The following is a 13,723-nucleotide window of genomic DNA, read 5'->3' as shown; positions in this document are numbered from 1 at the left end:
TTAAATCCTGTGATGTGTTTTGGCCATTCATGCCTTGCACAAAAGCCAGCCACACACATAAGATAGCAGTCAGCTGAATGTTTCTTTGACTGAAGGCAGTCTCTCTTGACCCATACATATGCAAGCTAAGCTTAACAAGCATGCAAGTTTTCTCAATAGGGAGAGGCTAGAAAGCTGCAGTTAGACAACTCTGGCTGCAGCTTATCTCCCCAAAACAAAAAGATTGGGCATGTTGAAAAATAACAGCCTGATTTTTTTTCTCTGTTGAAAAGAGTTGAGAGGCCACTATACACTTCTAATGTGTACGGCCTGCTTAAGAATAACACAATATATCAGGTTTGTCTAGAGTGGTAAGATCCCCATACACATTGAATGTCTGTCTTTAGCCACCATCACATTGTTTTGCAACCAACCGTACTCAAGTAACTGTCCCCAGTGCCAATTTACCCCTAAGGCCCAGTGGGTACAGGTGTAATGAGAATAGTCTTCAATCAAAACAGTCATTGAGTCATGTTGATTGGTCATTTGAGTCTTCTAACTTTTAACTTTTCATTAGCCCCTTTAATGCATAGGGACCATGCACATTGAGGTTCTCTGCAAGTGACACAGGGACAGGGCTCCAACTGCCAGTTTCCCCTGCTGGCCTCGGAGCGCTCACAGCGTATGCCCCCAGGCAGCACTCCAGTGTCTCGGCGTGTGCGTCCTCGCTCTCTAGGGCGCGCGTGCGCCGGGACTCTTAGATTCAAAGGGCCAGTGCACCAGTGATTGGTGCCTGGTCCAAAAGGGTTATTAAGGGTTAAGGTTTGTGAGAGGCAGTGCTGACTTAATTAGGCTGCACCTGTGCACTGCCCATTTATACCTTCTCCTCCCACAGCTTCCTGCCGGATCTTTGTGCCTTGTGCCTCAGAGAAAGCGTTCCACTGTGTTTGTTTGCCTTGCCTGTTGCCGAACCCGTTGCTACCGTCTACTCGCCTTTGAACCTTTGCCGCCTGCCCTGACCTCTGCTACGTCCGACTACGCTCTTGCCTTCTCCCTGTGTACCACGCCTTATCAGCTGCCAGAGAGGTCGAGTTGTTACTAGGGGACACGACCTGGTAGTTACCGCCGCAGCAAATCCATCCCGCCTTGCGGCGGGCTCTGGTGAAGACCAGTAACTGCTTAGAACCGGTCCTTTAGTACAACCCGCGCCATCGCCTCTCTGGTCCAGAGGATCCACTACCTGTCCTGCCGGTACGTGACAGTAAGATCCGGCCATGGATCCCGCTGATGTTCCCCTGCCAAGCCTAGCGGACCTCACCACTATTGTGGCCCAGCAGGGTCAACAGCTGGCCCAGTTGACCGCTATGTTGCAGCAGCTCCTGCCTTCTCAGCCAGCTCCTCCGTCTGCTCCTGCTGCGTCACCTCCGCCTGCAGTTGCCACCAGTTCCAGAATCCGTTTGTCCCTACCAGACAAATATGACGGAGATCCTAAGCAGTGCCGTGGGTTCTTGTCGCAGTGCTCTCTCCACCTCGAGCTTCTGTCCGGCCAGTTTCCTTCTGAGCGAGCCAAGGTAGCCTTTATTCTCAGTTTACTGTCCGGGAAGGCCCTGGCCTGGGCTACACCACTATGGGACCGCGCAGATCCTGCCACCGCTTCCGTCCAGAGCTTCTGCCTAGAGTTCCGGAATGTTTTTGAGGAGCCTGCCCGGGTTACCTCCGCAGAGACTGCCTTACTAAATTTGACCCAAGGAGGTTCTTCCGTGGGTGACTATGCCATTCAGTTCCGCACCCTGGCCTCTGAGCTGAACTGGAACAATGAAGCCCTTTGCGCCACCTTCAAGAAGGGACTTAACAGTGAAGTAAAGGACGTTCTGGCTGCACGTGAGCTTCCTTCTACTCTTAGTGACCTCATCTTGCTGGCCACTAGGATAGACAAACGTTTCGCCGAAAGACAAGAGGAACTCCTCCTTGAAAAGGAAAAAGCTCGTCCTAGACGCTTTCCTCGTCTGGCTCCCGTTTTTCTGCGTCCACCTCAACCCGCTACTGGGCTTTCCGCCGTGGAAGCCATGCAGGTGGATCGGTCACGCCTGACTCCGCAAGAACGAAGCCGCCGCAGAAACGAGAACCTGTGTCTGTACTGTGCCAGTACCGAGCACTTCCTTAGAGATTGTCCTCTCCGTCCACCGCGTTCGGGAAACGCTCGCACCTAGTAAACGTGGGAGAGGCGTTGCTAGGTGTGGATTCTTCCTCTCCACGTCTCATCATACCCGTGCAGTTGATCATCTCTTCCAAGTCTTCTTTCTCCGCAGCCGCCTTCTTGGATTCCGGTTCAGCTGGCAACTTCATTCACGCCTCCTTGGTTGACAAGTACCGTATTCCAGTAATCCGTCTACCCAAGCCGTTTTTCATCTCTACTGTTAACGGTGAGAGACTCTCTGCCACCGTGCAGTTCCGTACCCAGCCTCTGCAGATGGACATCGGAATATTTCATACCGAGACTATAGAGTTCTTTGTCCTTCCCTTCTGTTCCTCCGAACTCCTCCTGGGTCTGCCGTGGCTTCAACGTCATAGTCCTATCCTGAATTGGTCCACCGGTGAGATCCTGCGTTGGGGTTCCTCCTGTTCGGACCGCTGTCTCAAGCCTGCTCTGGTCAAACAGAACCCGCAAGTTTCTCCGCCTTCTGGGCTGCCCAAGCCATACCATTCCTTCGCGGATGTCTTCTGGAAGAAACAAGCTGAGGTCCTTCCTCCTCACCGATCCTATGATTGCCCGATCGACCTGATACCCGGTTCTACTCCACCTCGGGGCAGAATTTATCCTCTCTCACCTCCTGAGACTCTTGCCATGTCCGACTATATAGGTGAGAACCTACAGAGAGGATTCATAAGAAAATCTTCTTCTCCTGCTGGGGCCGGTTTTTTCTTCGTGACAAAAAAAGACGGCTCCCTCCGCCCCTGCATTGACTACAGAGGTCTTAATAAAATTACCATCAAGAACCGTTACCCTCTGCCTCTAATCTCTGAGCTATTTGATCGTCTCCGAGGGGCTAAGATCTTCACTAAATTGGACCTTCGAGGGGCCTATAATCTGATCCGTATCCGTGAGGGAGACGAATGGAAGACCGCCTTTAACACAAGGGACGGCCATTTTGAGTATTTGGTGATGCCCTTCGGCCTCTGCAACGCACCTGCTGTCTTTCAGGAATTCGTTAATGATATTTTCAGGGACTTACTTTACACCTGCGTGGTCGTATACCTGGATGATATCCTCATCTTTTCCTCCAATTTGGATCAACACAGGGTCCATGTGCAACAAGTTCTTACTCGTCTTAGGAGAAATCGCCTGTACGCTAAACTTGAAAAATGTCTTTTTGAACGGACCTCCCTGCCTTTCCTGGGATACATTATCTCAGCCCAAGGACTTCAAATGGACCCAGCCAAGCTCTCGGCGGTTCTGGATTGGCCACGCCCCTCTGGTCTCCGAGCCATACAAAGATTTCTGGGCTTTGCGAATTACTACAGGCAATTCATCCCTCACTATTCCACTCTGGTAGCTCCTATCGTGGCCCTCACAAGAAAAGGAGCTAACCCCAAATCCTGGCCTTCCCAAGCCGAGGAAGCCTTCCAGTCCCTGAAATGCGCCTTTGCCTCTGCACCCGTTCTCTCTAGACCAGATTCCACCAAGCCTTTCTCTCTTGAAGTGGATGCCTCCTCGGTGGGAGCCGGAGCTGTCCTCACCCAGAAGTCTTCCCGGGGCAAGACTTCTACTTGTGGCTTCTTTTCTAAAACATTCTCTTCCGCAGAGAGAAATTACTCCATTGGGGACAGGGAACTGCTGGCTATTAAATTGGCACTGGAGGAATGGAGACATTTACTCGAGGGCGCCACACATCCTGTGTACATCTTCACGGACCACAAGAACCTGGCTTATCTCCAGTCTGCTCAGAGATTAAATCCCCGTCAGGCTCGTTGGTCTCTGTTCTTCGCCCGCTTTAATTTTGAGATCCATTTCCGTCCGGCTTGTAAGAACATTAGGGCAGATGCTCTGTCTCGCTCCTCTGATGTGGTGGGCGACGAGTTAACACCTCGATATATTATCCCTCCAGAACGCCTTATAACAGTCGCTCCCGTGGACCTGCGCCTTCTTCCTCCTGGCAAATCCTACGTACCTCCACGTCAGCGGCTGCGAATTCTCAAGTGGGGCCACGCCTCCCCTTTTGCCGGTCATCCAGGGGTGCAAAAGTCTCTCCAACTAATCTCCCAAAGGTACTAGTGGTCTTCTCTAGAGAAAGATGTCTCGGACTTCGTCCAGGCCTGTATGATTTGCGCCCGGGATAAATCGCCTCGCCAGAAACCAGCGGGTCTCCTCTTGCCTCTACCCGTTCCTGAAGTTCCCTGGTCTCACATCGCAATGGACTTTATTACAGATCTTCCCTCCTCCCATGGCAAGTCCGTTATTTGGGTCGTGGTGGATCGCTTCTCCAAGATGGCTCACTTTGTACCCCTGCCCGGTCTACCCTCTGCACCCATGTTGGCCAAACAATTTTTCCAACACATCTTCCGTCTCCATGGCCTTCCCAAACATATTGTCTCGGATCGTGGGGTACAATTCGTCTCCAAATTCTGGAGGGCTCTATGTGCTCAGCTCGGGATCAAATTGGACTTTTCTTCTTCGTACCATCCTCAGTCTAACGGCCAAGTAGAACGGGTGAACCAAATTTTGGGTGACTATCTGCGTCACTTTGTATCCTCACGCCATGACGACTGGGCTGATCTACTTCCCTGGGCGGAGTTCTCCTACAACTACAAACAATCCTCTGCCTCTAACAAGTCTCCTTTCTTTGTAGTTTTTGGCCGTCATCCTCTTCCACCTCTGCCGCAGTCTCCCACTCCTTCTTCTGTACCTGCCGTTGACAGTCTTGTACAGGATTTTTCCTCCATCTGGCGAGAAACCCACGCTGCTCTCCTCAAGGCTTCCGCCCGTATGAAGGTTCAAGCTGACAAGAGACGCAGATCTCCTCCGGAATTTCGCCCGGGTGACAAGGTGTGGCTCTCCTCTAGGTACATCCGATTTAGGGTCCCAAGTTACAAGTTGGGCCCTCGTTTCTTGGGTCCCTATAAAATCAAGAGTCGTATCAATCAAGTTTCTTATCAGCTCCATCTTCCTCCCTCCCTCCGAATCCATAACTCCTTCCATGTCTCCCTTCTTAAACCTGCTGTCTTTAACCGTTTTTCTCCCAAGCTTGTTTCTCCCACCCCTGTCGCCGGTACCTCCGATATATTCTCTGTCAAGGAGATCTTGGCGACCAAGATCTCCCGGGGAAAAAGATTTTTTTTGGTCGACTGGGAGGGCTGCGGTCCTGAGGAGAGGTCATGGGAGCCGGAGGAGAACATCCTGGACCGCAGTCTCATCCGCAAGTTCTTCGGTACCAAAAAGAGAGGGAGACCAAAGGGGGGGGGGTACTGTTACGCTGAGCGCTCCGGGTCCCCTGCTGGCCTCGGAGCGCTCACAGCGTATGCCCCCAGGCAGCACTCCAGTGTCTCGGCGTGTGCGTCCTCGCTCTCTAGGGCACGCGTGCGCCGGGACTCTTAGATTCAAAGGGCCAGTGCACCAGTGATTGGTGCCTGGTCCAAAAGGGTTATTAAGGGTTAAGGTTTGTGAGAGGCAGTGCTGACTTAATTAGGCTGCACCTGTGCACTGCCCATTTATACCTTCTCCTCCCACAGCTTCCTGCCGGATCTTTGTGCCTTGTGCCTCAGAGAAAGCGTTCCACTGTGTTTGTTTGCCTTGCCTGTTGCCGAACCCGTTGCTACCGTCTACTCGCCTTTGAACCTTTGCCGCCTGCCCTGACCTCTGCTACGTCCGACTACGCTCTTGCCTTCTCCCTGTGTACCACGCCTTATCAGCTGCCAGAGAGGTCGAGTTGTTACTAGGGGACACGACCTGGTAGTTACCGCCGCAGCAAATCCATCCCGCCTTGCGGCGGGCTCTGGTGAAGACCAGTAACTGCTTAGAACCGGTCCTTTAGTACAACCCGCGCCATCGCCTTTCTGGTCCAGAGGATCCACTACCTGTCCTGCCGGTACGTGACAGACATCTCTGATGACTCCTTTAAGGACTTTCTTAATCTAAGTTTGATATGACCAACACCACTAATCGATGAATCATCTGCTTGCCATGAACATCATCCTATAGTCATGATCATCACGAGTTCATTACACAATTTGTTGACAATTCTCTACTATAGGGATACATCTATAGTTTATACAGAGATGGCCTTCACACCAAGCCCTGGTGCCTGAATGGGTCCAAAGGACCCTCTGCCACATAAAAAGACTCCAGTATTATAAATAACATGTAGTGGGGCGCTGGAACTGAGTTTGCATTGAGAACAAGAAGCTTCATGATGTTCCTCTGCTTAAACACTCAATAAAAGTTTTTATCAATCTATGGTCCAAATCTGACCACGTGTGGCTCTACAATTCCATCATCTTCATAGAGTTGCGATCTAGCTCTGCTTGCCCATTATTGCCTTACCTAGGTTTGAAAACTGATGCCCATCCAGGGATAAACTTTGGGTCTCTTGTAAACAAGAGGATGGCAAAAAGACAAAAGAAGACAAAGACTGCCTTTTCTGCAAAACTAAAGAAGAGAATCACATTAATCATGGGGAAAAAAATAGTGGCATGCACACAGCCAGTATTCGTGTGTTGCGGATCCGCAGTTTGCAGACCACAAAACAAATGCAGTTGTGTGAATGAGGTCTAATAGTGAAATACAGTATTCTGAAAGATACAGTACATGTACAGGTCCTTCTAAAAAAATTAGCATATTGTGATAAAGTTCATTATTTTCTGTAATGTACTGATAAACATTAGACTTTCATATATTTTAGATTCATTACACACCAACTGAAGTAGTTCAAGCCTTTTATAGTTTTAATATTGATGATTTTGGCATACAGCTCATGAAAACCCAAATTATCCTATCAAAAAAAATTAGCATATCATGAAAAGGTTCTCTAAACGAGCTATTAACCTAATCATCTGAATCAACTAATTAACTCTAAACACCTGCAAAAGATTCCTGAGGCTTTTAAAAACTCCCAGCCTGGTTCATTACTCAAAACCGCAATCATGGGTAAGACTGCCGACCTGACTGCTGTCCAGAAGGCCATCATTGACACCCTCAAGCAAGAGGGTAAGACACAGAAATAAATTTCTGAACGAATAGGCTGTTCCCAGAGTGCTGTATCAAGGCACCTCAGTGGGAAGTCTGTGGGAAGGAAAAAGTGTGGCAGAAAATGCTGCACAACGAGAGGAGGTGACCGGACCCTGAGGAAGATTGTGGAGAAGGACCGATTCCAGACCTTGGGGGACCTGCGGAAGCAGTGGACTGAGTCTGGAGTAGAAACATCCAGAGCCACCGTGTACAGGCGTGTGCAGGAAATGGGCTACAGGTGCCACATTCCCCAGGTCAAGACACTTTTGAACCAGAAACAGAGGCAGAAGCGCCTGACCTGGGCTACAGAGAAGCAGCACTGGACTGTTGCTCAGTGGTCCAAAGTACTTTTTTCGGATGAAAGAAAATTTTGCATGTCATTCGGAAATCAAGGTGCCAGAGTCTGGAGGAAGACTGGGGAGAGGGAAATGCCAAAATGCCTGAAGTCCAGTGTCAAGTACCCACAGTCAGTGATGGTCTGGGGTGCCATGTCAGCTGCTGGTGTTGGTCCACTGTGTTTTATCAAGGGGAGGGTCAATGCAGCTAGCTATCAGGAGATTTTGGAGCACTTCATGCTTCCATCTGCTGAAAAGCTTTATGGAGATGAAGATTTCATTTTTCAGCACGACCTGGCACCTGCTCACAGTGCCAAAACCACTGGTAAATGGTTTACTGACCATGGTTTTACTGTGCTCAATTGGCCTGCCAACTCTCCTGACCTGAACCCCATAGAGAATCTGTGAGATATTGGGAAGAGAAAGTTGAGAGACGCAAGACCCAACACTCTGGATGAGCTTAAGGCCGCTATCGAAGCATCCTGGGCCTCCATAACACCTCAGCAGTGCCACAGGCTGATTGCCTCCATGCCACGCCGCATTGAAGCAGTCATTTCTGCAAAAGGATTCCCGACCAAGTATTGAGTGCATAACTGAACATAATTATTTGAAGGTTGACTTTTTTTGTATTAAAAACACTTTTCTTTTATTGGTCGGATGAAATATGCAAATGTTTTGAGATAGGAAATTTGGGTTTTCATGAGCTGTATGCCAAAATCATCAATATTAAAACAATAAAAGGCTTGAACTACTTCAGTTGGTGTGTAATGAATCTAAAATATATGAAAGTCTAATGTTTATCAGTACATTACAGAAAATAATGAACTTTATCACAATATGCAAATTTTTTTAGAAGGACCTGTATAAGATTTTTTTTTTGCAAAAACTGAGGCACATTTCGGGACTCTTGCTTGTTCCACATGATACTTACATCACGGGCCCCAGTTTATGATAATCTTCCCTTATTACTTCCTTGGCTTTAGCTTCTGCATCCAACCTAATCTCCGGCTTCTTCTCACTTTTGCAGCTGATAGATACATGGAAAATAAACTGATATATAAAAGAAAACTAAGAGTAGAAATATTGGCAAAAATATTTTTTTTTCGATTGCCATCATACCGTAAGCTGAAAGCTCCATGTGAAATTGAGATCCATAACCAACTTAGGATAAGGAATAAAATCATCAGTGGAAACGCAAAGATGAACCAGGAGCCAAAATTTATTACATCACAACCTGGGAAAGAACTGAAAGAGAAAAAAAATATATGTTTTGGTTTTCTGTGCTAAAGTCAAAACCGTTTTAAATTGGTATACTCATCTTGACAATTATGGCACGTCTACAGGTGTACACACATGTGCAGCTCTCTATTCACTTTTATGTGAGTTCTGGAAAAAGCCAAGCATGCCAACCATGAGGACTTCCCCAAACAGCACCTCTTGCTCAGCTTCCTGAACCCTTATTTCACTACATGTGTTAATACTTCAACTGCACAAAACCCATAAAATATGATAATGTTCTCATATACAGGAGGTTATTATTGGCATGTTGCATTGTGCTGTCATTGCTTATGGCTATTGCCATCATCACAGACCTCAATGAAAGTTTCAACAATCCAAGTGATTGACTAGTAGAGTCATGTCTGACTTGACCACACAAATCCAAATTAGATGTTACTTAGCCTCAAGACGTATCACATATACTTCACCTCCTCAGTTGTCCAAGAAGAATGAGGTTTGGTGCTGTGCCAGTGAGGGTGGCAGTTCCTCCAATACTAGCTGAGTATGGGATGGAGATGAGAAATGCCTTCCAGATCCTGTTTTGATATTCACTCTCTTTCTCCATATCCGAATGATTGTCAGTGGGTATTTCCACCTTCTCTGGTGATTCTTTGCTTTATAAATAATGGGATATATTTTATTAGTGAAGTACAAATGACTTTTTGCCAGTGAGATGAAAGTACAGTATGTAGTATCTCGTGAGAAGTATGGAGACCTCCTCAGGCTTACCCATGACTTAAAGTCTACCTTACTGCAATGATTATAAGGGTAGAAGAGTGGCATCAGTCATTTAAAACAGATGGATAGGTAGAGAGACAGATGATGAGAGATTACATATACAAATAGGAAATAAATAGTTCAAAATTCTGCTTGTGCCATAAACTGTTGCTTGTAGACTTAACCTAGTATCATAGGTCATACCCATCCGAAGTCATTTGTATATCACTTAAAGGGAATGTGTCAGATAATTGAGCACACATCCTCTATTTCTCTCTCTTTTTTTTTTTTTTTCTTCTTATAGCAGATTTTTTACATTCTATTTCCTGAACATTATTATGTGGACGGCCATCTTGCCTGAGCAAGAGCATTTAGAGAGATGCTTTGCAGCAGCGACCATAGGCTATAGACACAATGGACAGGAGGAGAACTCATTGACGTCTATGGAAGATTTTTCTACACATGCTCTGTGACCTGTGCAAAGGTCGGGAGGGAGTAGATAAGCTGTGATATCACCTATTGTGAATGGTGGATCTTGGGATCTATCTATCTATCATATCTGACCTTCTAATCCTGCCTGTAACGATAAGCAGATAACTGCATAAAGTGATCTGCACAGACCAAAAACGGCAGGAATATATAATAAAAAATATATCACCAAGAAGTTTTTAAAATATGTTCAACATAAAAACATGATTAAAACAGGGTTATTTTCTGATGAAACATTAGCTTTAAGCATACTGATTTAGTACTGTATTGATTGCTACACAACTTTGTTTGCAACCCTGCAAATTCGCATTACATGGATGTGTCTGTCTCCACACACTGTCCTGTTAAGGCCATAATTAACCTTTATTCCACATTCCGTCCTAATCTCTTTCAGGAATTCTACTACTACCCATTATACAAGAGCTAACACATCCAGCTGTCAAACAAAGGAGCCTGATCCATATCTAGATTACATAGAACTCGCCCATGTAACCGTTTACTCTCAGCTACTACAAAGATGATAAGAAAACTATGCATTTCCAGCTTGTTACTTTATAACCTTCTAGTAAAATATCAAGGGTGGACACACTCAATAGAGGACCTCATCCTGGGGCTGACTTATGCTGCCACAACAATCCCTGTAGATTATGGGGAGCACATTTTAGAAGGGCAGTGTCACCATCATAGTTGGGGTTACAGGAACCCAATTATTAAAATAGATGGGGATCCCAAACCTACAAATACACCATAAATGTCTATAGTTGGAAAACCCTTTTAATAACTTAATGATTGGTTTATTCTATGTTTTAATTATTCTGCCTTTTTTAGATCTCTGCTGGCTGTCATTGAAAAGAAACATCTACTCACACAGCTTTTAGGCTAGGTACAATATATTAGAGTTCCTTCTTGTAGCCTTTAGGCTACTTTCACACCTGCGGCGTGTATTCTAGCAGGCTCTTTCGGCAGAGAACAGGCCGCCAGAATTCTACGGATCCAGCACTGCCGGATACTAACAGAATGACTGCCGACCCCATTAAATATAATTTGGACCGGCGGAGATCAGGCCGCATTCGGGCAAAAATGAAAAGAATCGGCCGCAGCCCGCATACAAACTGCTGCATGCTGCATTTTGTGTCCAGCTGATTCCTGGCATTTTCTGCTGGATCAGGCAGCCGGATCTCCGTACCACAGGTGTGAAAGCAGCCTTAGTCTGCTGAACAATGGTTGTACCAGGATTTAAGCCCTCACTGATCTACATTGGCCTAACCCAGTGATAGGCAAACGGCGTCTCTCCAGCTGTTGCAAAACTACAACTCCCACCATGCCCTGCTGTAGGCTGAAAGCTGTAGGCAGTCTTTGCATGCTGGGAGTTGTAGTTCTGCAACAGCTGGAGAGCCGCAGTTTGCCTATCACTGGCCTAACCTAAGGATATGTCATCAGTGTTTAGGTTGTGGGAAACCCCTTTAAAGGGCACCTGTCAGCAGATTTGTATCTATGAAACTGACTAATTCTGCAATTATGCGGAACCGGTGTGGACCCATTCATTTTCAACGGGGCCGAAAAAGATGCGGACAGCACACAGTGTGCTGTCCGCATCCGCACTTCCGTTCCACGGCCCCAAACTTCCGGTCCGCAGCTCCGCAAAAAAATAAAACATGTCCTATTCTTGTCCGCAATAGCCAGGGCCGTCTTTAACGTGGGGCAAAAGTGGCAGCTGCCCTGGGCCCAGTTGCTCCTGGGGGGCCCAAGGCAGCAGCCTCTTGAGCCTCGCTGGCCACTGCCCACAGCCACAATGACATAATCTGCTCCGCCGGCTCCATGTCCCGACGAAAACTACCAAAGCAGGCAGGCTGGCCGCGTAATGTCACTCACTCCGACATGCGCCTGCTTCATTAATAAAGTGGGAGGAGCAGGTGCGTGCGGCATGACAGAGTGAGTGACTTCACGTTACGCTGCAGGCCGGCTTGCCTGCTACGGTAGTTTGAATGTTTGATAGTGAGTACTAGCCTCCCAGCCATGACTGATTGACTACACTTTACATGTAAAGACTGCGCCGTGATTAGTTGCCGGCCTCCACCCCCTGTATTGGGGGTCACTATTTACACAGGGACACTGTTATGGGGGGGGGGGATCTGTGGATGACACATATATAGCATAAGATGCTATATATGTGTCATCCACAGATCCCCCCCCATAACTATGTCATCCACAGATCCCCCCATAACAGTGTCATCCACAGATCCCCCCCCATAAGTGTCATCCACAGATCCCCCCATAACAGTGTCATCCACACAGATGCCCCCATAACAGTGCGTTATCCACAGATGCCCCCATAACAGTGTCATCCACAGATATCCCCATAACAGTGCGTCATCCACAGATGCCCCATAACAGTGCGCCATCCACAGATGCCCCCATAACAGTGCACCATCCACAGATACACCCATAACAGTGCCATCCACAGGTCCCCATAACAGTGTCATCCACAGGTCCCCCATAACAGTGTGTCATCCACAGGTCCCCCATAACAGTGCGTCGTCCACAGATATCCCCATAACAGTGTCATCCACATATCCCCATAATAGTGTCATCCACAGACAACCATTAGTTTAAAACCCACCAAAAGCACACCTTTTGGTTCAAAATTTTTTTTTTCTTATTTTCCTTCTCAAAAACCTAGGTGCGTCTTATCATCAGGTGTGTCTTATAAAGCAAAAAATACAGTACTTGCTTGCTCCTCCTCCCTACCTCCCCTGCCCTTTGCATACGCCGCGCGCCGTGACATCATGCGGAGGCACTACAACGCTAAGGTGAGTCCCGGTCTCCTTCCTGAACTGCAGAGTGGTGCCCACTTCCAGCCCTAAGTCCAGCTGCCCAGAGCACTGATCCTGAGCCGCTGTAGTCTTCAGAACTATAAGTATTTACAGTAATTCACTTTAAGCTATATTATATATATTACTTGTTTTATGTGGGAAGGTGGGATCCAGGGGGCCCAAGTAAATTCTTGCCCAGGGTCCAATCAATAATAAAGATGGCCCTGGCAATAGCGGACAAGAATAGACATTTTCTATTATAGTGTCGGCCATGTGCACATGGCCGGTGTCAGTGTTTTGTGGATCCGCAATTTGTGGATCTGTAAAACACTCATGGACGTCTGAATGGAGTCTTAGAGGCTCTGCTCTCTGCAACTGCCGCACCCTCTGCACTTCGATTGACAGGGCCAGTTCTGAAGACATTTTTTTCCTGTCAAAGTGGAGAGGGCAGAGTACAGAGCCTCTAGGTGTAACATCAACGCCCCCGTTGCCCCTAGAGGCTTATTTGAATATATTTAAACATCATATTTCTCAGCAATGCGGGAACATATGAACATGGAACCAACACCTGTTGCAGCTGCCAAGCGCACATGCCTCAGGTCAGCCATTTTCATAGGTACAAGTCTGCTGACAGATGCCCTTTAAGGTGTAACTATACAGGCTATCAACACATAGGCCCGGTTCCCTGACAATCTTGCAGAAATTAGTAAATGTCTTACTGTTCAACATCGGTGAGCAGCTGCAATTCTGTAGGGACAGAGTGTAAACCATTCTCCTGTAATGTAACTGGGTAAAAAAAAAAATAGATCAGCGGCTTACAGTGATAGAGTTGGGGCCTCTGAAATCATGTCTGAGGGACCAAATTGGAGTGGGGATAGAGTAAACAAACT

At 47.3% G+C, this 13,723-nt stretch overlaps 1 protein-coding gene across 1 annotated transcript in view; it reads right to left on the bottom strand.

Moving 5' to 3' along the window:
* The window catches only part of SLC13A3 (solute carrier family 13 member 3), a 52,503-nt gene that overhangs the window by 18,675 nt on the left and 20,105 nt on the right, over window positions 1–13,723 (bottom strand). Inside the window, exons 4-8 of the mRNA XM_044297865.1 lie at window positions 13,553–13,619; window positions 9,243–9,428; window positions 8,656–8,781; window positions 8,468–8,563; window positions 6,518–6,622 (exon numbers count right to left, since the gene is read on the bottom strand). Coding sequence (XP_044153800.1) covers window positions 6,518–6,622; window positions 8,468–8,563; window positions 8,656–8,781; window positions 9,243–9,428; window positions 13,553–13,619 — 580 coding nt within the window. The remainder of the gene's footprint in view (window positions 1–6,517; window positions 6,623–8,467; window positions 8,564–8,655; window positions 8,782–9,242; window positions 9,429–13,552; window positions 13,620–13,723) is intronic.

Source organism: Bufo gargarizans, chromosome 6 (assembly GCF_014858855.1).
Source record: "Bufo gargarizans isolate SCDJY-AF-19 chromosome 6, ASM1485885v1, whole genome shotgun sequence".
In the NCBI taxonomy this organism is placed as follows: domain Eukaryota; kingdom Metazoa; phylum Chordata; class Amphibia; order Anura; family Bufonidae; genus Bufo; species Bufo gargarizans.
Note: the sequence above shows the minus strand (reverse complement) of the source record. Positions and strands in the feature narration are given on the sequence as shown.